Consider the following 26,735-nt stretch of genomic DNA (forward strand, 5'->3'; position numbering starts at 1 on the left):
ATCACAATACTGATACATTTCTTTCAGGCTGTAGCCATAATGACATGGATCTTTCATTGTAGCCTTTGTGACATGGATCTTGCCAAAAATGTGAACTGAATAAAGATGAGCAATTCCTGAAGAGTAGGAAATTATTTTTTCAAGGACAGCATATATTGTGGCTTTTCATAGCAGGAAAAGCCGAGGTGTTACTAATAACTTTACTGAAGGCTCTGCTAAGCCAGGACTCACAGTAAGCCAGCATGCACACTTGAGGAAATCATTTATTTGATTATTTACACCTGTCGCAACGTTTCCCTACTCTGTCATGACACAAAAATGTGTTAAGTGAAAATGGTCTATTACAGACAAAAAAGAAAATTGGAATTGATGAATACAATTCAGGGGGTAAAATATGTAAGACACAGTAAAATTCCAGTAGATGGCAGTAATACAACACTAAGGATGCCAGCTGCTGCATTCAAAGAAGGCTCTACCAAGCTATTCAAATAGTCTTTAAAACGGTGTGGCATAGGGATGTTTGCATTTTTGCTGAAAAATTAAAGTAATGAAATTAAGTTTAATAATTGTATTTTTTACAATATTAATTTAAATTGGGAGATGTAGATTGAGTATTTACAAAATATAAGTTAATGTATTGGAACTATAGGAAAGGATCTGAAAGTGACAAAGAAGATAGAGCCTGTACAGTACGTTTTATGCCAGCCATGGGTGCATTGATGAGAACATGATGAGGATTAAACCTGCTGTCTCATGTGTTGGGTTGTAATAGCCTACTGTCACCGACAGGGAGCTACTGCTGCCCTACAATGCCTTGCGTGTCATCCTCTATGGTCATCCTGACTATCCAGACGTTGGAGTCAGCTGACAGACAGCAGCCAATCACAGGGCGAACACAGGCTGAACCGCCTTTCAGTTTAGTGCCCTGAGAGTTGTCAAGGGTTTTGGTTGTGGAGTATCCGAGAGGGGAGCAAGGGCGGCTACGCTTGTACAATGCCGAATAAAACGAAAAAAGACAAGGTGAGTTGGGAATAAAGTTCGCATAAGGTGCTTATCAGTGTTATTTATCGATAAACCGGCCTTGTAACAAGACAGTTAATATAACGTTAGCTTTCAGCGCTGTGTCCCATCATATTAACGTTAACGTTAGCAGACCTGCAAACTGCACCAGCTAACCCATTTTTTGCCAACATGTTAGCACCAGCACTTGTGCTGCCTTATTTAAGTAAAACGCCGTTATCCAGACGTGAGATAGTATGCTTTGAATGCATATGCTTATGACGATGTGTGTGTGTTTTAAGTGTTAAGCAATGATTTTGTATCTTTAAAAAAAACTAAAAGCCGGGGTCGTGTGAATGCTATTGACTCTGAAGTAACGTTAGCTAACGTTAGCTAGCAGCAGACTTGCCAGTGTATTCAAGCAGGAGTGAGAGACTGGGTGGGAGGCAGGCATGCTATATTTAGCTAGGTATTTTTTTTGTATGACGGCATTCACTGATAGACTGCTTACTGACGTTGTCAACCTACGTATTTGCTGTTGACTTAAGTACTTATTCTTTTTCTTTCAGGAGTCATCTAAGTCTGGTAAAGTGGGCAAGAGTGGAGGACAAGAGAATTCAGAGCATGAGGTAACGTTAAGTTAACCCAGCCAGGACACTTTACTAGAAACTCTTCCTGGAAGGCAGGACACTGATATAATGTGAAAATGGACTGCATTATCTGCTCAACCCCTGCATTATCAGAGTGCATTGCTGTCCTTTGTATTCTGTCGAGCGTTCATATACAGGACTTTTGTGTACCTCGAACATGGTTGCCCTTTTCGTGACATATGCTGCTGTTTGTTGATAATCTGGTGCTTGTCGATGACATCAGTTTAGGGGCCGACCAATCAGTTAAGTTACCAAGGTCCCCCACTATTTGGATTGCTTACTAGTCATACTATGCTTAAAAAAATGATAAGCTTTTATTAAATATTAATATACTGTGTTTGTTCATGCCTTCCATACCACTTTCCTAGCCACCCATAAGATAATCAGAATAATACAGCTAGTCAGATATAAGTCAGCTAGCTGTATATGTCACCTAGTTGATCCTATTGTCGTTACTTTTACAGTATATGACACATCACAACGTGAGGCAATCAGTGAAGCATCAAGGAAGCTAAAAAGTCCTTGCCATACTTTTATATCTATTGGCTACAAAATAAATCAGTGTTTAATGCGGCAAGGAGACTAGTTTCTAATCAAAAAATGTAATAAAAAGGCAATCAAAAAGGACTGGTAATCTTGAATTCAAAATGAAAAGGAGAACACTCTACAGGATTGGGGCCTCAGAAATTAAAACAGAAGCGAGTCGACACTTCTGTCATAAACTCGTATCAAAAGCTTATGCACCAATCTATGTAACCAGTCCAGATACATAATGAAACGCTGAAAAAAAATGGCAACATGGTCTGATTGACTTTTTTTGCTTGCATCTGGATGGGTCACATCTGGAAAAGCCAAAGGGGTGCATTTAGCCCACATTACAAACAGTTAAACTGGATTGTGTTGGCATCTGGTGTGAATCATTACGTCACATTATTGCACTGCATTGTCATGTACTGTATATGTAAAATGGTTTGGGACCAGGTGCGCAGTATGGTTTCAAACACTATTCTCACTATAAAATGCGTCTGTTAACAAATTCAACAAACAACAGTGGTCAAGTCAAACTGATTTCATGACCTCTGCAATCACCATATCTGAACCATCAGATATGGTGATTACCATCAGTGAACCATTATGGAAAGATTTCACCTTCCTTCTTTCTGCCAAGAACTGGAGGCTTTTCTTTTCACGGGAAGGGGAAAACCTTGATGCACTCTTTTTAGGGCTGGTATGACAGCTGACATCTGTTTGTGCAGCAAAATGTGGTCCTCCTCTTTACTAGACATTAAATATTCATTTTGTATCGGCTGCTGGCCACCTGTTAATATTTCAAGGTTGCTGTAATACACAGCCCATTTCGTTTTACGGTAATATAAAATGCATACTATAAGGCTTAAATAAGTTGTCTGCTCACTATTTTGAAACCCATTTAAGACTGGGAGTATTTTATTTACTGTAAATGTCACTTTAACCCTTGTATGGTGTTTGGGTCTGTGGGACCCATTTTCAATGTTTGCTAAAAGAAGAATTATGCTATTTATCATTTCTTCTAACTCAAACTCATTGGCCTTGGCTCATTTTCTGTGAAGAACATAAAAAAGAACTTATTTTCAATGACTGCACACGGTACACCCCCCCTATACATAACTATTACATATGAAGTGTTCGGGTCTACTGGACCCGAGTGTAATTATTACAGTGTAATAATTGTAGGTGCTATGAAACTTAACTGTGTCCTCCTCCCAAGTGTGTGTGTGTGTGTGTGTGTGTGCGCGCCTGTCTGTCTGTGCATCTCTGTGTGCGTCTGTATGTGTGCGTGTCTGAGGGTAGGTGTCTGTGTTGGCTTTCTGCACCTGGTATTCCCACACAAAGTTACAAAATTGTTACATTTCAAACACTTTCACCTGTTCTGATTAAGTTCTAAGAAATAAGCACCAATAATGATCAAAGATCTTGTTTCTATTTTTTTTAACCTTTTTTTTATAATTGAATTGCCTTGTTTTCTCACATAAAACAAAAATGATCATATGATCATAAGTGGGATCTCACAGGGGTAAATGGCAAATATGAACCATAAATGGTGTATAGATCATTGGTAATTGAGCTAAAGTAAACATCTGTTAAGTATTTTTACATAAATTGTTATGGCTGTATTGATTTAAAAGCCTAATAATGTGGTGGTCCACCAGACCCGGGAACATCGGCTGTGTAACAAAAATATGAACACCACACAAGGGTTAATGTATTGCCCAAAAATATATATTTCTACTTATCGTCTTAATACCAATTAGTTACGAAGAATTTAGATATATCTCCCCCCACTGTCAACCTTCTTTTTCCCCCGCCAACTGTGGTTTTAGCCTCCTAGCTGTCTCTTACTGGGTAATAATAGCAAACAATAACAGCAAGCAGGATTGCTGTTATGTGTCAGCAGCCATGTGGCAGATCTACCACTGCCCCAACCTTGTGTCAAATTTAAATTGCTGCACTGCAAGCTGTTGTTGTTACCCCCCGCCCCTCCCTTTTGCCTCATATACTTGGTAACCAGAAGTGTTTGAGACTGAAGGGAATGTGTATAATATGTAGGAAGGCTTCATTTCCTGTCCTGCTGACAATCATATCTGTGAGGAGGCTCATTCAAAGCATTACATTGGAAAAATCCTAGATGACAGATGTTTCTACTTTGGAGTAATGAACGTAGGCTACATGTAGAATACTTTACTTCCTATTTTTGTATTACATGAATATGTAATCTAGTTTGTGGCAGAGCCAGGCCAGCTCAGCTTTATTTCCCACTTTACTAGACAGCTTGCTAGTGGCCAAGCTCTTAAGCTCCAGTCTTGTAGTGCTGCACACTGTAACCAGCTTTAGCTGGGTCTTAACTGAATTCAATAACTCCCCTGGGACTCAGGCCGACACAGCTGCATCTGGTGAAGTAAGCTCTGTGCCATCAGGTGTGTGTTAATGAATGGATCCCAGCAGGCAGATGGGACCAGCTGTGAGAAACCTGCCACATTCAGTTGATCACAAATCAGGGTTATATCCAGCCCTACTATCCCCTGTGTGTGTGTTTTTACGTCTTCTGAGACACAGCTGGTTGGGTTAATGAGTGGATAAAAAAAGCCTGAATGGTTTGGTTTTTTCCACTTAACATTGAGACATCTCCACATAATTGTACTGTTTTATTTTTATATATATATATATATATATATATATATATATATATATATATATATAGTATCTGTACTTGGGTAAAGTGTGGTTTATGACCTTAGTTACATAATGCAAGCCACTGTCTTGTTAAGTAAATGGTGACATACAGTATATAATTAAAATGTCCCATCTAGTGTATAGCAGTCACACAGTTTTATCAGATTCCTAAAGAGGTACTTGCACTCTCTTTCACACTCTGTGCACCACATGTGCTTGTGCTACCTCAGTGTCACTAATGTGGGTTATTCTCTTGTTTCAGCAGAGCTCTAACAGGAAGGCTAGCAATAATGTTCCTCCCACCACTCAGCTGCTGAAGGGGAAGCAGCCAGGTTCCCAGACACCTGTCAAAAAGGACAAAAGGCAAAGCTCCTCCCGTTTCAGCTTGAGCAACAACAGGGAGCTACAGAAACTGCCTGCATTCAAAGGTATACTGGTGCAATCACTCATCTAATCACATAATTAACTAACTACCTAGTGCTCTAGGTTTTGGACTTGTTACATGTATACACATACAAGCACATTAAGGCCAGGCTGCTGTTTCCAGGCTGGAAGGTTTTGCACTTGGTTGTGGAATTGTAGGCAATTTGCCTTTTTGTGGGCAAAAATAATAGGTTTAAAATGTTTTGAATCCTGAATTTAAGACTCAAGAAATCACCCAGAAGCCGTACACAGGGCAGAATTTTCCTAGGCAGGTTGGTTAAGAAATCCCTGTAATCTTGACACAGCTAAGTGCAGACTTTACAGACATGCATACTTATAAGCACTCAGTTATTTTCTTTCGACCTTTCCACCAAACATCTATGAACATCCTCTGCTGCATCGTCCTCACTGTAATATCAAGCTGAGCACGACATTAAGCAATACATGGAAACAAACCGAGGACGTACATGGCATAGACTTTGCGCTGGATTTGACCCAAGGGTCTATATTTAGTAGTAATCCAGAGATAAAGCTTTAATTCCATGGTCCTTGTGTTTCAGGATGTTGCCAGTGACCAGCAATGTCTGGCAGGCATCCTACTATTCCTTTTCTCTTCCCCCGCTAGTAGAAGAGAAATTGGCAGTTTTTTTGCATATGTATATTGATGTTTACTTTAATGTCTAAACTCAGTGCCAGCATAGCACCGGATGGAAAAGCAAGGAGTGGGCACTGCCGTTAGGCCTCTGGGCATACTATCTATTCATGTTTCTGTGTATGCATGCACGAATACACAGAACAATGTTGCCCACTGCCTTCTATCAGCACAATGTATTATATAACCTGGCGTTGTATTGAAAACAAACGGCTATGAATGCATTATACTGTAGGTTATTTAATATGTGTGCACACAACATGTTGATGCTAGTGGAAATAAGACAGCAGGAGAGTCAGTCACTCTGTAGGATGCAATAAAAGTTTCTTATTATCAGTGCAAAATACAAATTTCTAATGTCTGGGAAATATCAAAACACAGAAAATACTTCGAGCCACTAAAAATAAAGGCCTTAATATGATTTTATTTATTCTTCAGAAAAGAGTGACTTTGTTTTTGTTTTTCTTCCTCGCTCTTTAAGTTAGAAAACCCTACTTAACAGACTAACACACTGGAGCAAAGGCAGCATCCCTCTTCAGAGAGAATTCACAAATGGTATTTCTCTCTTTAGAGACTTGGCTAATAGGACAAAGTAGAGTTGCTATCCGTGACTTAAGGTGACAGCAGCTGTTGTGTTATTGTGGGCCATTTGTTCACCATTCAGTCTTATGTGTAAGTTTTGAATTAATGGACACACAATGGAGTTGATTCGACCATAAAATATACCTGTATCTTTATCATGGTTCGCCATCACCCTTGTACTGTGTCAAGAAACCGTTGAGCATAACTTATTTTCTGATAAAGGCTGCTTACTTCCCACACCCCAATGGGAGCTTTGATAACACTCTGCAAAACATTATCCCACAGTGGCTCGGTCGATGTTATCACTTAGTCCTGTCCAAACAGGCTCCTCGCTTGGCCTGTTTTCATTCCAGTCATGTTCACCACCTCCTGCTGGAAGCCTGTCCTGCAGAGCCACAAGGTTGAGGCGAGACTAAAAACCCTGACCAGAAGCAGGCCTTTCCCCTAACTCGCCTCAAACCCAAGTGTGCATGTTGTGACTCTAGAGTACATTTGAACTTTCCCAGCATTTGTATTCGGAAGAATGGCAGTAAAAATGCTTTCTGTTGAAGATCTGATATGGTGAGGTTGTTTTATAAGGTCCTACCAAAGTACAAAAAAATCAAGAAATTAGTGTTTCGAATAAACGTTTACTGCTACTACTAGCTTGTATACAGGAGATAAATGCTCTAAAGGTGCCTGTTTATTTCGTTGTGGTCTCGTTTCAGCATACTTTCCAAAAAGTACAGATCAACAACAGTTGTTGCCTCTGTATGTGTTCATTTTTAAATCAGGCACTTTCCTGCGTGAAGCATCTGTCTCGTAGGGTTTGTTGCCATCTGCTGGTCAAACATTTGATTTACTATAACGTTTGTTAACTGGGACAAACATTTCAATGTTTCAGTGTTTTTGCATATAACATGGAAACATAACATTGTGCATCTAGTTTGTAAATCTGCTCTGTAATTTCAAAGGTACACAGTGCTTTAGTATGTAGGAAGATGAGTCCCTGGCTTGTAATAGCATGATAAGTGACAGCAATATGACAACTTTCCTGTATTCCACTAAAATATGCAACTGTCTTTTGCCGTTGTCCTATTCCAGACACATTCTCCACCAAGGAGAGAGGTGAAAATATAGTTTCTATAGTGGTTCTTGTTTGAATACTAAATGAAAGAATCCCCATGTAACTAGGGCTGGGACGATTCGTCGACGTAGTCGACGTCATCAATTACATAAATGCGTCGACACAAATAATTTGCATTGACGCGTTACTAAATAAAATAAATAAATAAAACTTGCGTGCAAATTAATTATTGTAATGCGGAACTAATGTAATGCGGAACTACTGTTAGATACGCGGGTTCTAGGGACACCTAATCTGTAGCCCCGCCTTAGCTCTGAAGCTAGCCGAGCTCCTCCGCCTAAATGCAGTTTTTTGTCAGGTCGACGGTCCAGTGAGTGAGTCAGAGATAGCAGCATGAAGTATGGCGAGTGGTGGCGACCCACAAGAGTCCGGCCTCTTTTAAGATCGCAAGTTTGGGAAAACTTTGAGACTGTGTGGCTGCAGCCTGGAGCCTCCCGTGTCATGCCCTCTCGTCTCATGCCGTCCCCGCCTCGAAAACTTCGGTCTTCGGGTCAGTTCCAGTAGTAGGCTACAGGCGAGAGAGTGGTGGATAAGATGAGGACTGTGTGTCGGCGTTGTTCAGCAGTTGTTGGGTATGTGAGTGGAAATACGTCTAACATGCTAACGCATATCCGACGCCATCACCCAGATGTGCCAATCGCTGGAACGAGACAAAAAAACTGTCCAACTTCTCCTCCCTACAGTGCTTAGCCAGCCTTTAGATACAAATAATTAAAGTTAAATTAAAGGGAGAAGAGCTTGGATGTTAAACAAGAGCTTATTCATTATTGTGCCTATTGTTAATAAAAGCAAATACAGGCTACTCTTTTTGCACTTGCTCGGTTTACTTTAAGTCAAAAGGAATACTTGGAATTGATGGTGGTGGTAAATATTCATGAAAAAGGACAAGTTTGTGAACGGGCAACACAGATTTTGATAATGAACAACTAAACACGTTACACACTGGACCTTTTAATGTTAATCCCTTCTTTGTAAAGTTCTTTTTTACAAGTTATTGTCTTGTTTGTTTTTAACCGCAAGGGTAAAACTTAGAAACTAAAGTTTTAGTGTCTGGCAGGGAAATCAAGTTTGAAGTGACACTGAATGTCGATACATTTTTTTAACGTTGCAGGCAGATTCTTAAAGCAGGATGCAAAAGAGCAAGGCAGGTTTCAGGGAAGGGTTTCCTCTATCACTCCTGCAGGTGGTACAGGAAAAGACTCCCACACCTCATGAGAGAGACTTCCCTGGTTAATCATCTCACATAAAACAACTGCTCTCATACTCAGTTATTTTAAGGAACAGCCTTGAAATATTCCTCAGTTAAGTAACACAGTTTCAGTGGCAGTATTTTTATGGTGATTTGGATTGAGTGTATTCAGCTTAAAGTCATGCAGCCACAGGTGTTCGCACCTATGTTGCAGTCAAGAATCTTTAGGGTTTGTCCCTTCATATTGTAAGTCTTTTTGTGAAAGTAATACAGAGCAGCCATAATGAACATGGCAGTTCTAATTTGAACAGATCCCTTTTCAAAAGAGTTAGAGGAAGCAGATACATGAGAATTGATTTAGGATACTAATATCAGCTGTGTTTCTATGATTGAAAACGGCTTTAGGGGAACATTAAATTCAGCCACTGTTAAAATGGCCTCAGCTGTGTTGATAGGTCTGTTTCTCCAAATAGATTTGAGCCCTAAGCGTTTCTTAAAGAGAACCATGACATTGAAGATCAGCCGATTTGTAAATGAACCACTCAACTGTGTATTTTAGGCCGACCTCCTGCTATTAATGCTGAATTTAGAACACAAGCAATGATGGCTCAAAAGTTCACTTTCTTGCCACTGCCAGAAATAGCGAAGACATGGCAAAATGCTCAAGCTCATGAATGCATGTGCCAAAGCAGCGTTTGGGGAGTATTTTTTAACAAGCAAGTGTGTTTAGCGTTGTCTTGGTCAAAACAACAGATGTTCTGATGGGAGGTTGCCCCATGACTAGATGCCAGGCTAGATGTTAGAGTTCTGTCATACTGCTAAATCAATCATTATGCTGGGGATTATTATATATATATATATATATATATATATATATATATATTCCTTTTTTGTTTTAAATCTTATTTTTAATAATAATCCCCAGCATAATTCTTATTTTTATTTTACAATGTCTGTTACAAACAGTTTTAAGACATTCAAGGTTTCTGACATTGCAAATATTAGATGGCTGACATTACAGTTTGCAGCCAGTGTACAAGAGTCAAACCAGAAACCTGGGAGAGTTTAATTAGGGAGAAAAACGCAGTGAAATCAATGATCTTGGGTTATATGTTTTTCTTCTTAAGAGTAAGCTGCTAGCTAGAGTTAACAAGCATGGAAGTTCTCCTTGCAAGCATAATACTATGTCAAATCTAATTTTTGCTTATGTTACCCCCTTTCTGATGATCCTTAATTAAAAGAGCAGCACAAATACATCATCCAGTTGCACAAAATCAAGCTGCAGCCGTCTCTGAGAAAGAAGGAACTTTTATTCTGCACTCAGCAGTCAAACATACTATAACACTAAAACAATGCTGCTAAACAGGTGATGAGAACATATACCAAGCAGATGCAGACAGACCTTAGAAATCAGGTGCTCTAGCCAAATGCGACATCTCAACTTGAACAACCCCAACACCTCCTGCATTTCCAAAGCAGAAGTACAGACCCACAGGGAGGAACTGTGACACCCTATTATGTGTGAACTAAGCGTGCATGTTATTAATTTAGTTGTTTGTATGTCACCTTATCATCTTGACAATCTAAATGAATGCTCAAACTAATTTTAAATGTGTTGAAGTGTGTAAACCGTGAGACATGACACTTCACAGAAGGGAAACCTACAGGTTAGCATGCTATACCCAAGCTTTACATTTTACATAGGAAATGTGTGTGTGGACTGTCTTCGTTTGTACAGATCTGATTATATAATGCTAATCCTCGTAGGAATGAGCAAAGTCAGATTGCACAGGAAATTACTTTTCCGTTGGTAATTTCTCTCATTTGCTATTTTTCATGGAGTGCCCCTTTTTAAAATGTGATGTGTGTGTCTGTGTGCATGTACTGTATGCCCACGATCCTTGCAGCATGATGACATACAGTACACATTGGCATTGGTTATCTAATGACGGGTGTGCAGTGGGTGGATGCACACTATATGACTCGACCTTTCTACCTAAACTGGTGTAATGGTTACAGGATTTTAGAGAGGAATGTCTGATATGGCGAAGTAGGATTGTGCATTTGAAGGGCGCGTTTAATTGCACTTAGTTCGTGAGAATGATTTCAGTGTGTTAAGCTGTCTGCGTCACTGTAGATTTGCCCTTTTCCTGCACAGCTTTACAGTGCAGGGTTTTGTCCGCAGAGCTTCTGAGACAGAGTGCTGCTCTCTGCATATGCACATCCTGTGTTGCTCGCATTGAGACTTCCTGCCTTCCTGTTTCTCTGTACACCTGGGCTCAGGCTGTGCTCCTGGAGAGCCATCTGTCATGCAACCACTTACACACATGCACACAAAGACAAGACACACATAAAACAGGCTTTTATCTGGCAAACAGTGTTATACCACTTTCACACCAAGGGCTTAACCGTGGTTGAACCATGGTTGACTTTGTGTTGATCGACTTGGCTTCGCGACCCAGGTCGAGAGGTGGGTTAGACACCAGTCGATGTCGAGGTATTACAAACAGCCTATATGTTCAGTGTTTTCCCTAGGTTTGTGGAAGACTCAGGTGCACATATTTGGTTTTTTTTTTTAAATCCTTCCTCAAGAAAATGTTGTTTTTCAATGAAACAAACTATGCAATTTCACAACATTTTGGACCATTATTATTACCATATCTGTGTCTGTGTTGGAAAAGCTAGAGCAAATAATAAATAAATACCACCCAAAAAGCTTAAAGACAAAACTTGCTAAAGAAGTCCACTGGGGACCAACTACAATCATTAGATCTGAGAAAAGTCATTTAGTTAGTATTGATGCTCACATTGATTTGACAATGACTTGACTTAGATGGTGCCCAAAACAGCTTGGGTTCTGTGCATAAGTCAAGTCAACTTGATTGTCAATTCTGCAATATGTGCCGGACATACAGAGCAATTGAAGATCAGCCTTATATTGATAGGAAAAACCCTGATAGGAATGTGTAGTTATTATAGTTATGTAGTTATTCTGCTATTTGAATTACAGAATGGGCTAAACTGATGAGCAGATCTGTAGTTTGTGCTTTAAAACTCTTGATAGATGTAGCTGCTCTCGCTCCAATCACAGTAACAGTCCCAACCCTTCCCCCTCAGCCCACCAGCCAATCCCTTTCACTCATGTTTATTTATACTGACAGCCAGCCCATGTGATTGCAGCCAGCCAACCAGGCAGCTGCATTGGGGGATGACGTCACTAACTAGCTGGTTCCCTCCAGCAGCAGGGGAGCTTCATTTTCTGCTCCGAGTGTTCGTGCTAAAATGGAGGCTGGCTCCTCGCCTTAGCCCGGGCTGCCCTCTTCTCCCCTGTCTCCTGCCTCAGCTCACTGATGTTGGCATGCACTAGAACTGCCAGCGGGATGGTTATGGATGCACCGAGCTCCAATGGGCCTTTCCAGCCTGTGGCCCTCATGCATTTTAGAGGTGAGATTAGGAAATTTGACTCATCTGCTGTTCTGTGTTTGTGTGTTTCAAGGGGGGATAGGCAAGAATGTTGTTGCCATTTAAAAAAAAAAACTGCAGCTGCTCATTTGGATTTCGTAGAAAGAAAATATTTGGTACAGATGACTTTTCTAAAAGTTGCTGCAAGATACTTTTAGCATTTATCTTTCTTAGTGTATGTTGCATGCGTGTTTTTGGAAGAGGAAGCGGCGGATTGTGTGTGTATGTCAATGAGGAAGGGTTTTGCCAAGACATGCATAGCTTAGCTTCAGTCAGGGAGGGAGGGCGAAAGAGTGAGAAGGAGTGCTAGTTTTGAGTCTCCCATCCCCCATCAAGACTGCTGATGTCATAGGAAGTGAGGTCAAAGTTTGTTGTCAGTGTGCACGTCTGTATTGTATTGTATTGTATATGAGTATCTTGTGTCAGTTGACACACGTGTAAGTTGAAAAGTGGAAATGCTCTGCTTGTTGAATCTCCGGTAGGCCCCAAGTTACGGTCCAACCAGACGAGTGTGAAGCTGGGACCCACAGCCAGTACTGAGCATGGGAAACTGACTCTAGCTCAATGCCAAGAGTACCTCCTGAATAAATGTTTGTTCATATATTATTTTCTTTGCAATCAATCCTTTTCCAGAAACCGATGTGGCTGTGTACATTTAACATGCAGCTGATTAATATGTGCTACTATCGCCGAGAAGTTAGTGTCACATTGGCCCTCATTTATGAAACGTGCGTACGACCTAAAACAGGCGTAGGACGGGCGTACGCCGATTCCTACGCAAAGCAAGGCATTTATCAATTTGAACGTGAGTGTAGGCTGCGATAAAATGTCACGTCGGGTCTGAACTCGGGTATGCAAGTTTTCGAGTCAGTGTGGACTTACGGTGCAGCATATAATCACTTTAACTGGAGAAGGAGAAGTCATCAGTTGATCACTTATCACCAATGGCAGATCTGGGTCTTTTAGAGGACCTCTATGCACCGGTACAACAGTGCACACGTACGCGCACGGGCCACGGTGGAGCGCTCCATCGGATTGATTAAGGGCAGATGGCTCTGTCTTGCATCAGCGGGGGGGACCCATACACGGCAGAAAAAGTCTGCAACATTGTTTTAGCCTGTGGGGTTCTGCACAACATCACGCAGGAAAACAGGGTGCCATAAATGTAGTGATGGAGCCAGATGACCCGATACCCAGAGAGCAGTGTCCAGCACAGCCCCAACTGGGGCTATACGAATGAGACAGGATACTATTCCTTGCTTTTAAAAGGTATAGTGTAGGGATGCACCGATCCGACTTTTTCAGTCCCGATACCGATGCCAGGGCTTTGTGTATCTGTCAATACCCGATACCGATCCGATACTGTTGTTGAATTAATAATACCTTTTGCACCTTATACATTCCTTCCACCATGTGGAAGAGACTATAGGCACCAGACTTTCCTAACTAAACATTACTTTCCTAACTAAGACAAAATAACATAGAAGTAATGTATTGACTTCTTATTTATTTGTTATTTATAAAACAATTGTGCATTCAAATTAAAAATATAATGTAATCAAACTTCTTAAAATGAATTTAAATAAATAACAATAATGGGCCTTTATATAGGTTTATAATGGCTTATTCTACTGTCAGGAGTACATAGAATATCACAAAAACATTTCAATGTCATCATGTTCACTAAAAGCTTTGATAACTAAAGGGTTTGCTTGGCTCATCAACATACAATAACGTTATATGAAGGAGAATGCTTGAAACAGTTACAGAATCTAAACAATTTTTTTTCCTGCAAACTGCAAAGTAGTAAAATAAACTCAAATCAAATGAATACACATACAAACAACTTTAACATTGTTTCCCTTTCAAAACAAAATAGTTGTAAGCTAGTTGTATAAACACTACCTTGGCCACAGATTAAGTTAGGTTGTAGTGTGGTTGTAGTGGGCGACTGAACGTAGCTCCGCTGTCAGCCTCCTTCGCTGTTTGAATAATGTTTGTAGGTTGGCGGACGTATTTCAGCGAGGCAAGGCATCTCAAATCCAGTGTTTTAATCATTGCTCTGAACCCGTCTTTCTCAACGGTCTGTAGCGGGACCGTAGTTGGATTGCGTTCATAATGTTGCTCTGCTGCATGCTTGAAGTGACATGTCTTTAATAGAGGTCGACCGATATGGGTTTTCTCTGGCAGATAAAATGTAACACTAATATACACAGAATTTCTCAACAAAAACATTTATTGAACACATCAACAATCTACACTTGTATACTTCAATTAAAAATGTATAATGTAAAAACATACTGTATATTGTATGAAAAATATATTAAATAAACGAAACCGGTAAGAAGAAAATAAACTTTGTCAAATAAACTTTTAAATGAAAAAAATAAAAGTTTAGTGCACTTAGCAGCATTTATTAAACTTCTGAGAATACAAATCTGCAAGCTTCACTGAAAGTGACATGTTATTATTAATCTCAACACTACTTCCTCCTAACTCCTGTTGAATCACATCAGACTAGGGCTATCTAAAGTCAATTCTTCTTCACCTTGTTTGTTAGATCATTGTTCATTTGTTTGTGTGTTTTATCTGTGTTTTGGGGACCCTACTGTTACATGTCCTGTTGACCTCATTAGGATCTTATCTGAGCACATTTCTGTCATTCAAACAACTCTTAGTTGTAATTCAAAACTCGTCCAGCCAATTTAATAAAATTAAGGGTTTTATTCGTGCTCAAGTCCATAGATGCAGTTAATGGATACAGGCACGGAGAACTGAAGGCTCTGTTAGCAACGATTAGCTCCGTTAGCGGTTAGCTAGCTCCAGTTAGCTCCGTTACAGGAGTGGATGAGACTGCCACGGACAGGGGTCACAACCAGACTCTGATAAATGACATTCGGGGAGCTTCCACAGTGGTGTGGCCGGGGTGTTTTGTACGGTTTTATTAGTACAGTTGATCCCAAGGCAAGAACACCAGCAATATGCTACTACTAACGGTAGTGTCTGAGCCTGAAGTGGCTGCGCGAGACACACGGCAAGACTTCACGAGGGGAGGGGCTGGAGGCAGCTGGTCTGGGCGCGCTGTAAAAAATGTCGCCTATTCATGTTTTTAACACTAGGCTGCCCGCAGACGCGCCTGCCTATTAATCGGTTTGATATACTGGGATATTGGCCGATGCCGATTATGTTTAAAAATGCCAAAAATCCGCCGATTAATCGGCCGGCCGATAAATCGGTCGACCTCTAGTCTTTACGTTAGCACGGTAACGTTAGCACGGCCGAGTAACGTTAGAGCGACGGGCAATAACTGGCTAAATTATGTCCGAAAAAAACTTGCAACAGACGGCTCCTCTCTTGAGCATACGTTGTTCTGGTGTATCTCCGGTCTTTCTTCATCCTCTAACTTTCTTCTCTGTTCTTGAATGTGCAGTAGTGACCGGAGCCTCTCCTAGCTTAACAGACTGTTATGCTACCTGGCTAGCTAGCAGCTATAATGTTACCCAACATGCCGTTCGGCGGTGTAGCTACATTTGTAAATTTTTATTTATTCTTCAGGTTTTCATTTCTCTTTTAAAGTGTCGTTAATGGCCACAAGTGAACGATTTATTTCTGCCATTGACAGAGTTATTTCGGCTTGGTTTTCTTTTTTTGTGGTCCAGCACGGGGGGCGGAGGACACACGCTCTCCCTCACAGCTGTTACCTGGTTCTGACTCATGAAAAAAACTAAAAGTAAAAGTTTAATTTTGCTCTTAAGTTTTAAGAGTAAAATAAAAGACACTGCATAAACTCCGCTACTGTGTGTTTATTTAAATATTTAGTACACCATGTAGGCCTAAGAGATAGCAATATAAGCCTATTACTATTAGGACTATAGCATACATATGTCAAGGATGTATAAATTAAATAAACTTCAGCTGGAGTCCGATTTACTACGGCAACACTGTTGACTGCATCAGTGATCTCTTTCCATTCCACATTCTTTCTACAGCCTTTAATAACAGTTTTCAGGCTGCCAAATAGTACACACGTTGGTGCCAATGAACCTGAGACATCAGGGTTTCCATCTCCACCTCTGAAAAGTGCCGCTTCTCAGCCGGATTATGTCTCGCCATGTCATAAATTGTAGGGGTGAGGCCTCAAAACCAAGAATATATTGGGGCGTGATATTTAAATTACGATCGTTTCCAGCCGGTGCATTTATCAATGTACGACCATTCTTACGCTCTGATTGGTGATACGAACGTTTCATGAATCACACGTGAAGCCTGTCGTAAGATGATTTCTGTGCTGGTTTCTACGTTAGGTTGATAAATGAGGGCCATTGTGACTTGCGTGGGTGTTAAAATGGCCTCACAATGTTTAAAATCATGCAGAAAATTGTAGCCCCATAATAGCACATACCGGTAGCCACATGCCTTTGCATTGGTTGGCCTGTGATGCTTTGACACAGAATATGTACAAAGTATTTGCCACTGGTGGCAGTTTATTAATCAGTTCATTGAATATTCACCAGTAGACATTGTGGTATTTAAGTCTACTTGGGAGTAATTTGTGTCCATGACCGGTTTCCTGTGTGCACGCTGGAGCCTTTAGATGAGTAAAGGTTAGTTCCCCATCCATGCAGAGAGCCCCGTGTGTGAAGTCGCACAGCATGTCTCTTAATATTTTAGGCCTGTTTGGAAAACCTAGTACTGTTGTGTAACAGGAGCTGGTAGACCTTTTGGCACTCAGGGGTTGATGAGATGAGGTGCTCATCGGTGGACCCGTGTCCAGCTAGTTTGTAACAGGCACAGACCTTTCAGGTACTGATGAATTGAACCTAAAATCCCTTGGTTAAACTGTGAATAAAAACAGATGATCTACATTAATAAACTTAAGTACTTCTAAAACACTTAGCTGCCAAGGTGATGAGTTAGGGGTGTCCTAGTTAAAGGGCCACACTAATCTCATGTTTTTTCCTCTTCAATGTCAAAAAAGGGCTAAATAGTTTTTGTAGGTATAGCATATATATACATATATACACAGAGAGAGAGAGGACACAAAGTTATATTGCTCATTGGCAGCAGCTTGTTGGAAAGGAAGACAGAACAAAAGAATATACCCAGCTGTGTCTTACATAAACAGTGTTGAAACATAAAACAGATCCCCATTAGGGTTCTTCACCGTTGTGGTAGCCAAAGCTCAGGGGTGAAGCAAATTGCCAGCTGTTTGACCTTTTGATGCGGTCAATTAGATCCTGTTTGTGGCCAGAAGCGGCCAGAAGTTTGGATAGAGGGAATGAAGTATGATGTTATTGCAGAGCTACTTACAGACTTGTCACTATTCTACAGTGTATCTTATAGACTTAACTTTTTTTGTAATCGGTGTGTTTCGTGCTACATAAACAAGCCCTTAAGGCTGATGCACAGTCAAAAAACAACTCGTATGACGCCTCATCCACCGCCCCCAGGAAACCTAAGTAGTTGTAAATGTGTTTCTACGAGTGCTCTGTTTGGGTAGAAATATAACGCAGACGCATTTCGGCTCAAGAAATCAATAAATAGGCAAATGTACAGAAAAGAAACATAGCGTTTACTGTAGGGCTGGGCAATATATTGATATTATATCGATATCGTGATATGAGACTAGATATCGTCTTAGATTTTGGATATCGTGATATGACATATGTTGTCTTTTCCTGGTTTTAAAGGCTGCTTTACAGTAAAGTGATGTACTTTTCTGAACTTACCAGGCTGTTCTAGCTGTTCTTTTATTTGCCTTTTCCCCACTTAGACATTATGTCCACATTACTGATGATTATTTATCTAAAATCTAAGTGTGAAGATATTTTGTTTAGGCACCAATTGTCAACCCTAGAATATCGCCGCAATATTGATATCGAGGTATTTGGTCAAGAATATCGTGATATCTGATTTTCTCCCTATCGCCCAGCCCTAATTTACAGTTACAGGTAGCATAGGTAGCTGTATTTCGTGCTGTGCGTTGAATACCAGCTGTGCCACTGTGACTCAGAAGCATGGAGGTGTAGGGAAAGTCCGCCTGTTGGTGCTGTCAGTCCCAGGTTCAGGTTCCAGCCTGTGTGGGAGTGTGCACAACCTACAGTACTGGATCTCTTAGAATTGACTTATTTCATCAGTGCCAAGTAATCAAATTAAAGTATTAATTAAGTATCAACTCTGTTTGTACCAGTGCCACAGTACTGCCTGCTTCCTTATACAAAAGATGGATAAAAAAAAATGTTGCCTTGAGAAATGTCAGCAAGACTAAAGCCATTTTCTGTTTAGAGGAGTGTATGAGTCATGAGTATATTTGATTCCATGTGGAGATGAGTTGCGTATGTGTCAATTATGTATCTGTTTCCTGTTATGTACCTATACAAAGTTAGTAATTGCTTTCTAGGATACACACACACACACACGTGTGTGTGTGTGTGTGTGTGTGTATATATATGTTTTATTTATATATATATATATATATATATATATATATATATATATATATATATATATATATATATATACATATATACATACATACATACATACATACATACATACATACATACATACATACATACATACATACAGTGAGGAAAATAAGTATTTGAACACCCTGCTATTTTGCAAATTCTCCCACTTAGAAATCATGGAGGGCTCTGAAATTGTCATCGTAGGTGCATGTCCACTGTGAGAGACATAATCTAAAAAAAAAATATCCAGAAATCACAATGTATGATTTTTTAACTATTTATTTGTATGATACAACTGCAAATAAGTATTTGAACACCTGTCTATCAGCTAGAATTCTGACCCTCAAAGACCTGTTAGTCTGCCTTTAAAATGTCCACCTCCACTCCATTTATTATCCTAAATTAGATGCCCTGTTTGAGGTCGTTAGCTGCATAAAGACACCTGTCCACCCCATACAATCAGTAAGAATCCAACTACTAACATGGCCAAGACCAAAGAGCTGTCCAAAGACACTAGAGACAAAATTGCACACCTCCACAAGGCTGAAAAGGGCTACGGGGAAATTGCCAAGCAGCTTGGTGAAAAAAGGTCCACTGTTGGAGCAATCATTAGAAAATGGAAGAAGCTAAACATGACTGTCAATCTCCCTCGGACTGGGGCTCCATGCAAGATCTCACCTCGTGGGGTCTCAATGATCCTAAGAAAGGTGAGAAATCAGCCCAGAACTACACGGGAGGAGCTGGTCAATGACCTGAAAAGAGCTGGGACCACCGTTTCCAAGGTTACTGTTGGTAATACACTAAGACGTCATGGTTTGAAATCATGCATGGCACGGAAGGTTCCCCTGCTTAAACCAGCACATGTCAAGGCCCGTCTTAAGTTTGCCAATGACCATTTGGATGATCCAGAGGAGTCATGGGAGAAAGTCATGTGGTCAAATGAGACCAAAATAGAACTTTTTGGTCATAATTCCACTAACCGTGTTTGGAGGAAGAAGAATGATGAGTACCATCCCAAGAACACCATCCCTACTGTGAAGCATGGGGGTGGTAGCATCATGCTTTGGGGGTGTTTTTCTGCACATAGGACAGGGCGACTGCACTGTATTAAGGAGAGGATGACCGGGGCCATGTATTGCGAGATTTTGGGGAACAACCTCCTTCCCTCAGTTAGAGCATTGAAGATGGGTCGAGGCTGGGTCTACATGACAATGACCCGAAGCACACAGCCAGGATAACCAAGGAGTGGCTCTGTAAGAAGCATATCAAGGTTCTGGCGTGGCCTAGCCAGTCTCCAGACCTAAACCCAATAGAGAATCTTTGGAGGGAGCTCAAACTCCGTGTTTCTCAGCGACAGCCCAGAAACCTGACTGATCTAGAGAAGATCTGTGTGGAGGAGTGGGCCAAAATCCCTCCTGCAGTGTGTGCAAACCTGGTGAAAAACTACAGGAAACGTTTGACCTCTGTAATTGCAAACAAAGGCTACTGTACCAAATATTAACATTGATTTTCTCAGGTGTTCAAATACTTATTTGCAGCTGTATCATACAAATAAATAGTTAAAAAATCATACATTGTGATTTCTGGATAGATTATGTCTCTCACAGTGGACATGCACCTACGATGACAATTTCAGACCCCTCCATGATTTCTAAGTGGGAGAACTTGCAAAATAGCAGGGTGTTCAAATACTTATTTTCCTCACTGTATATTATTTCTACTTACTCTACTACTTGGTGCAATAAATAGAATGTTTATCATAATAGTCTCCTGTCTGGTCTTCCCAAAAAGCCGTAACAGTCAGTAACACTTGATCCAGAACTGTGCTGCCTGGGTAATGATGAAAACCGAAGGGAGAGCACACATAATAACTATTTTCAAATCCTTACAATGGTTACCTGTATTTTTGTCATAGTTCTTAAGTTCTTTAACATGTTTATAAAGCACTACATGGCCTTATTATGTGTCTGAAACATTTCTGGTGTATGAGTTAGGAAAGCCCTTCAGTCCTCTGGGAGCAGACTTGTAACAGTTCCAAAAGTGCAGATCACAAATCCTTGGTGATTCTGCATTTAGCTCTTGTGCTAAAAGCTTCTGGCATAGCCCCAGAGTATTTGAGGGGTCGCTGAAAGACTTGATTATACATTAACATGAGCATTTATGTGTAGTTATTATTTTAGTTATTCTCTTATTTTATAGTAATGTTTATTTGATTGCATATTATGTTGATTAAGAGAGAAAGATTTACTCGAGGCAGCTGTTGTATAGTAATAATGCAATGCACACTGGCACAGAATGGAGATTGGCTCATTGTGAGTGTGCAGTAGCTACAAAAACGTGTAATGTTTTTTTAAATAGCTGGTTAATGATTGTAATACACAGACAGGTGTGGATCAATATTCCTGGAGGCAGAATTAGATCTTCTGCTGCATCATTGATCTAGTGGTGGTGACACCAGGTACATCTCAGTTCTATTAAATTGCATCTCCGGCTCCTCCACTTGCCTCCCTTCCTCACGTCTTGGTCTGTCCCAGCGAGGAAGCACAGGAGAGACGCAAAGAAATCATGATGGGAGGAGAGAGAGGACACGAGGAAATGTGTTTTAGAGGGATGAGACGTCCTCTCCTCTGAAGCGTCACATGAATGCATCAGCTGTAGGGGCGGAGTTAGCAACCCCTTTCAGCTGCGCGGCTTCCGGAAAGGCTGCACTCGTGTATCCTCGCTCATGGCTCCTTGCTCATGTCTCCTAGGAGATCCCTCCTCGATGCTCGCTCCTCGGGGCAAGAATAAGAGCTTTGAGACGGCCTTCGCGAAGGAGGGACAGAACATCTTTCGGTTCAGCCGAGGAGCGAGGAGCTATCAAATAAGAGACATGAGATGCACCTACAGTCTTTAAAAAGCTGAATTATTGATTCATGAAATCTTTAAATGAAGTCTCTACATGTCACCACATGAACTCCACAGCAGCAGAATACAGCTGTTCTGCACCTGAATAACTCTTGAAGCTTTGGTACAAATCACTAGCTGTAAGAGTGGGGAGAAAACATATAACCAATGGTTTTTAGCCATTAACATGGCAACAAACAAAGCTTTGAAGCATACAAGTCATTACCTCCACATGTACAACAGTGATTAACAAAGACTACTTCTGCATTGTTTATACAGTGTCAGGTGCATGTGTTTTCCTAAAAATTCAAATTCCAGCAATGTTTTTGGCCACTTCTCTGTGGCCTAATCTGTTATGTCTAACATTACCTTTTTTCCTGCATCATTTCGTCTTTGTTTTGGATGACTTGTTACTCTTTTCTCCCTGATGATAGTGGGATATAACATGGTAGTTGAACAGTGAGTGTTTGGCGAACTATGCGATAGTAAGATGCTGTTCTGTGACTGCCCCGGTATTGTGAGGGACAATTTCTTAGATACAGTGTTAATATCTGGAATCAGTAGTTCCTGTTCTTTTCTGTTAAAGGTGAGATCTTCACACACAATGGCAGATCTGTTAATTCCCACTCTCCTTCCATTTCTGTCTTGTAGATGTTCCCCCTGCAGAGCAGGAGAAGCTGTTCATCCAGAAGTTGCGGCAGTGTTGCGTCCTCTTCGATTTTGTCTCAGACCCACTGAGTGACCTGAAATGGAAGGAGGTGAAACGGGCGGCGATAAGCGAGATGGTGGAGTACATCACCCACAACAGGAATGTCATCACCGAACCCATCTACCCAGAGGTGGTTCACATGGTCAGTATAAACAGACTTGGATATGTCATTGACATTCACATGAAGTTAACAGTTTCTTAACAGAAAATGTGATTATTTAAAATGTGAACATACTCAGGTTAGCTATCTGAGTACTGTACATTATTCAACTCCAGACTAAATGTCCCTGCACATAAGACAAAGCAGTTGCTTGTGTTGCAGGCAAAGAATGTGGTATTTTCATTTCCTTCACACTGTGGCCTCTTCTGTGCTGAGACAGGATGGATGTTGTTTTTAAGCTACTGTTGCAGGTTTGTGAGATTCATGATTAGATTAGATTAGTGAGTTGAAACTTAAAATAAATGTGTAACTGCTACTGTTTAAAAAAAAAAGTTATAAGTATTGTACTAAAGGGAATATTTTCGGCAGATGTGAGATTCAATATTGCATTTTTTATTTTATTTCCAGTTACATTTTATATTTGGACTTTGCAGAAGAGTTTATTATTATTTTCAGTTAAATGATATATTACATGTAAGACCTTTAAATGATATATTACATGTAAGACCTTTAAATGATATATTACATGTAAGATCTTTAATAAGAGAGGCAGTTTTTTTCAAAAAGCTTTATTTTGTGAATAATCACAGCGTGGGTGTTTTTATTTAGAGTATTTTAGAGGGTAAAGCAACAGGTTGTCATGAGCATACCCTGCCTGGTGATGTTATTCTCCATCTAGTGTAAGCCTACTCTATATAAGGCATCCATATTATTTTATTAATGTCTATAAAACGTATTGTGCCGTACTCGTGGCTGTAGTGCAGTGTAGCAGTACAGTAGGTCCTCAGGTTTAAGATTGACAGTTAGGTGTTCCTGAGTTGTCATGTCTGAGGTGAGAAGGCTTTTCTTTCATTGTCTGTAAATCACTAAATGCATGTGTCCTTGAAGAGCCGTGTGACTCGGTTAAATAAAGCTATTGCTTACATATTCCATTAACCTCTGTATAAGGATCTGCTATTAGTCAAGAACCTGGATCTCTCTTTTTTTTTATGTCGACTATTTCTGCACCATGGGAGGAGAATGTTCTGTGGTTCCTACTGCCCTGCCAGCAATACTCACTTGTTACAGACCCATTTAGTCTTATTCTTGGCTCCACGCCGAGTCATAGGAAACTCACATGAGCATCTCTGACCGCAGTTTGAACCAAACGATCTGTGTCACATAAACCCACCTAAACTTCTATCCTTAAAATGATTCGTAAACCGTTTCCCTCAAGTGGTCACCTAGTGGTGTTTTAAAAGATGGCTAAGAAAGTTAACCCATATGAGGTCACTGAACCTAAATTGTCTTTAGCTCTATCCTCTGTTGTTCTGAATCTGTGTATTCAGTTGGGCTGTAGTCAGTGTGGCTCCCACTGTTTATTTATTAGAAATGTGTTCCTCTGAGGTCGTGGCCCGGATCTGTTTATGGGTGGCAGGTTTGCTTTCCCAAGCCAAATTTAAAAGCCTTTGATTTTAATGAAAGCCCTGCCTCAATGCAACATGGTAAACTGCAGATAATCAAGGTGCAAATTTACCCCCATCCTCCTTGTCGTGGCTTCATTTGATCAGTGCTGCAGAAAATGCAACGGAGCTTCCACATCTGCATGAAAATATACTCTTATTCCTATCAGCCCCTTGTCTCTGCCCCCTTAAAGACAAGGACTCTTTGAAGTCCACATAGGCTTTCATCATCAAAGTACAGAGATTGACACGACAAACTCCTTTTTTTTTTTTAGCCATAAAAAGTGTATTGTTATGTTAAGGCTGTACAGATGATTCCTCCAAAAACCCTTGTTACTTTCAGGGCATGTTTATTGCCTCGGTGTTGGAGCTTTAGAACAATATCTTGGCAGACCTTTGAATGACACAACAGTAGTTGTTCCATTAGTCCCGTACTCTAGGGGGAAGTAAGACATGGTTTCTGCTAAGAATATATAACATGATGGTAGGTGAGTGTGTTTGACCGCTGGTCGACTGCACTCTAGTGGGAATGTCCTAAGTGTGCTGTCTTGAAAGTGAGAATAGACTCAGAAGGGAAATAGATGCATGCTTCCCACTTTGGGAAGTGGTATTGCAAGTGAAAAAGGCTGATATCTCAGACAAACACACAAGGGAATATTTAACCACCAATACAAATTTCCATTCATTCTTTTTCTTAAAGAAAAATACAACATTTTCTCATTTAAAATCTTGAAGGCAGATTATGAGGATGGATTAACATCATTTAAACTTCATTTCTCAAACAGTCTTTCTATTGACTTGTCTCTTGGAACAGTTTTCGTCAATAAGTGGAGTACTGGAAGTCATTTTGGGTCGAGTTATTTTTTTTTTTTAGTGGCCAGCTAAGTTTTTTTTCCCTCAAAAGCAAAATTAAACCTGAATAAAAACCAGTTTGCAGAGGCTGCATACCATTGTACCAGTGTTTGTTTTAACATCTCTGCAGTAAAATAGCCAGCATACTCACTGTTTTAAGTTCATTTTGAAATGGCAAAGTTGTTGCAAATAGGCTTGTTTTCCTCTTTAGTACTTAGCAGTCAACTCCCCCAACAACCTAATGTTGTAATATTATGGGACAGGTTACTGATTGTAATCAGCCTTGTTTGTCCAATATTGTGGCGGATGGATTGTTGCCCCATCAGTCTCTCTTAGTTATTTAGACTTTTTTTCATTGGCTTTAATTTTTGTCATTTGATATCAGACGGTAAATCCGAGTGTTGTTTTTGTATATATTGTTTGATAAAATAAACTGATTAAATCTGTGTCAGGAGTTGAAACATGATATCATGAATCCCTTTTGTTGACTGAATGATGTTTAATTTTCAGTGATTGTTGAGCTAACCTACACCCCCCCCCCCCACCCCCCACAGTTTTCGGTGAATATGTTCAGGACGTTGCCGCCATCATCCAACCCCACGGGTGCCGAGTTTGACCCAGAGGAAGATGAGCCCACGCTAGAGGCTGCATGGCCACATCTACAGGTACACAGCGCACACACACACACACACACACACACACACACACACACACACACACACACACACACACACACACACACACACACACACACACACACACACACACACACACGCAAACGCACTGTAAACTGAAAACAACCACACAGCTGAGCTGATACTTTTATGTCTTCTAACCTCGGCTCTTCTCTCCACAGCTTGTCTATGAATTCCTCCTACGGTTCTTAGAGTCACCTGACTTTCAACCAAACATAGCCAAAAAGTATATTGACCAGAAGTTTGTAATGCAGGTGAGTACATACTGTAAGGATACACATTTGTGTGCAGGGTTCTCAGGGTTCATACGTTTTGGAAAAACCTGGAAAAGTTATGGAATTTAAAAAATGCAAATTCCAGGCCTGGAAGGGTTTTGGAAACATAAAACGACCCAGAAAGTTTTGGAAAAGTCATGGAATTTTTCTTTTTAACACAGCATAATAATATGTGATTAATAAATGTATTTCACGTCGTCTTAACCTCACCGTTCTATTCGGGGCGCGATATTACAAATCCCACTATGAACCACATAAATTGTCATTCATTTTATTGTTAAACCTCTGATGGTAAACTTTAACACAGATTTAATGTCGACTGACATTTTCAGGAATACATAGTCATGGAAATTTGCCAAAACGTCATGGAAAAGTCATGGAAAAGTATTGGTTAAAATGCGTATGAACCCTGGTTCTGCATGTTTGACATAAAGGGCAGTGTATGCATTTTCATGATGCTTGAGTGTCTTTTTCTTTCTCTTTCATAGATCTTTGTATTTGGTGCTCAGTTGAAATCGCTCTGTGTCTCAGTAATCTTTTCTTTTGTGCACAGCTCTTAGACCTGTTTGACAGTGAAGACCCCAGGGAAAGAGATTTTTTAAAGACCACTCTTCATCGCATCTATGGCAAGTTCCTGGGCCTGCGAGCTTACATTAGGAAACACATTAATAACATATTTTATAGGTGAGTGAGTCATTGACTTAGGCAGATTGGTGACACATGTGCTGTTTGTAACTAGTGGAGTGTATTTTGTTAAATGTACCACCATGATGTATCACCGTGTTGTTATTTTTCAGGTTCATTTATGAGACTGAACATCATAATGGAATAGCAGAATTACTGGAAATATTAGGCAGGTAAGATATTTTTGAGAGGTGCACCCGTAAAACTTTTCTCATGTTTATGCTTCAGGATGGGTTTCAGTAGTAAAATTATTAAATGGCCACATTTGT

The 26,735-nt window shown here is 40.3% G+C and overlaps 1 protein-coding gene across 3 annotated transcripts in view; it reads left to right on the forward strand.

The window, feature by feature from the left end:
- The first annotated feature begins 887 nt into the window (after positions 1-887).
- Positions 888-26,735, forward strand: part of ppp2r5cb (protein phosphatase 2, regulatory subunit B', gamma b) — a 31,515-nt gene continuing 5,667 nt past the window's right edge. Inside the window, exons 1-8 of one of the 3 annotated variants that reach the window (XM_031321840.2) lie at positions 888-1,020; positions 1,569-1,628; positions 5,125-5,287; positions 22,301-22,500; positions 25,367-25,477; positions 25,669-25,761; positions 26,336-26,466; positions 26,580-26,639. In XM_031321840.2, coding sequence (XP_031177700.1) covers positions 994-1,020; positions 1,569-1,628; positions 5,125-5,287; positions 22,301-22,500; positions 25,367-25,477; positions 25,669-25,761; positions 26,336-26,466; positions 26,580-26,639 — 845 coding nt within the window. In that variant the 5' untranslated portion in view covers positions 888-993. Of the gene's footprint in view, positions 1,021-1,568; positions 1,629-5,121; positions 5,288-12,028; positions 12,276-22,300; positions 22,501-25,366; positions 25,478-25,668; positions 25,762-26,335; positions 26,467-26,579; positions 26,640-26,735 lie in introns of those variants that run through there. The other 2 variants (XM_031321839.2, XM_031321841.2) reach the window with 2 other exon arrangements.

Source organism: Sander lucioperca, chromosome 13 (assembly GCF_008315115.2).
Source record: "Sander lucioperca isolate FBNREF2018 chromosome 13, SLUC_FBN_1.2, whole genome shotgun sequence".
Classification (NCBI taxonomy): domain Eukaryota; kingdom Metazoa; phylum Chordata; class Actinopteri; order Perciformes; family Percidae; genus Sander; species Sander lucioperca.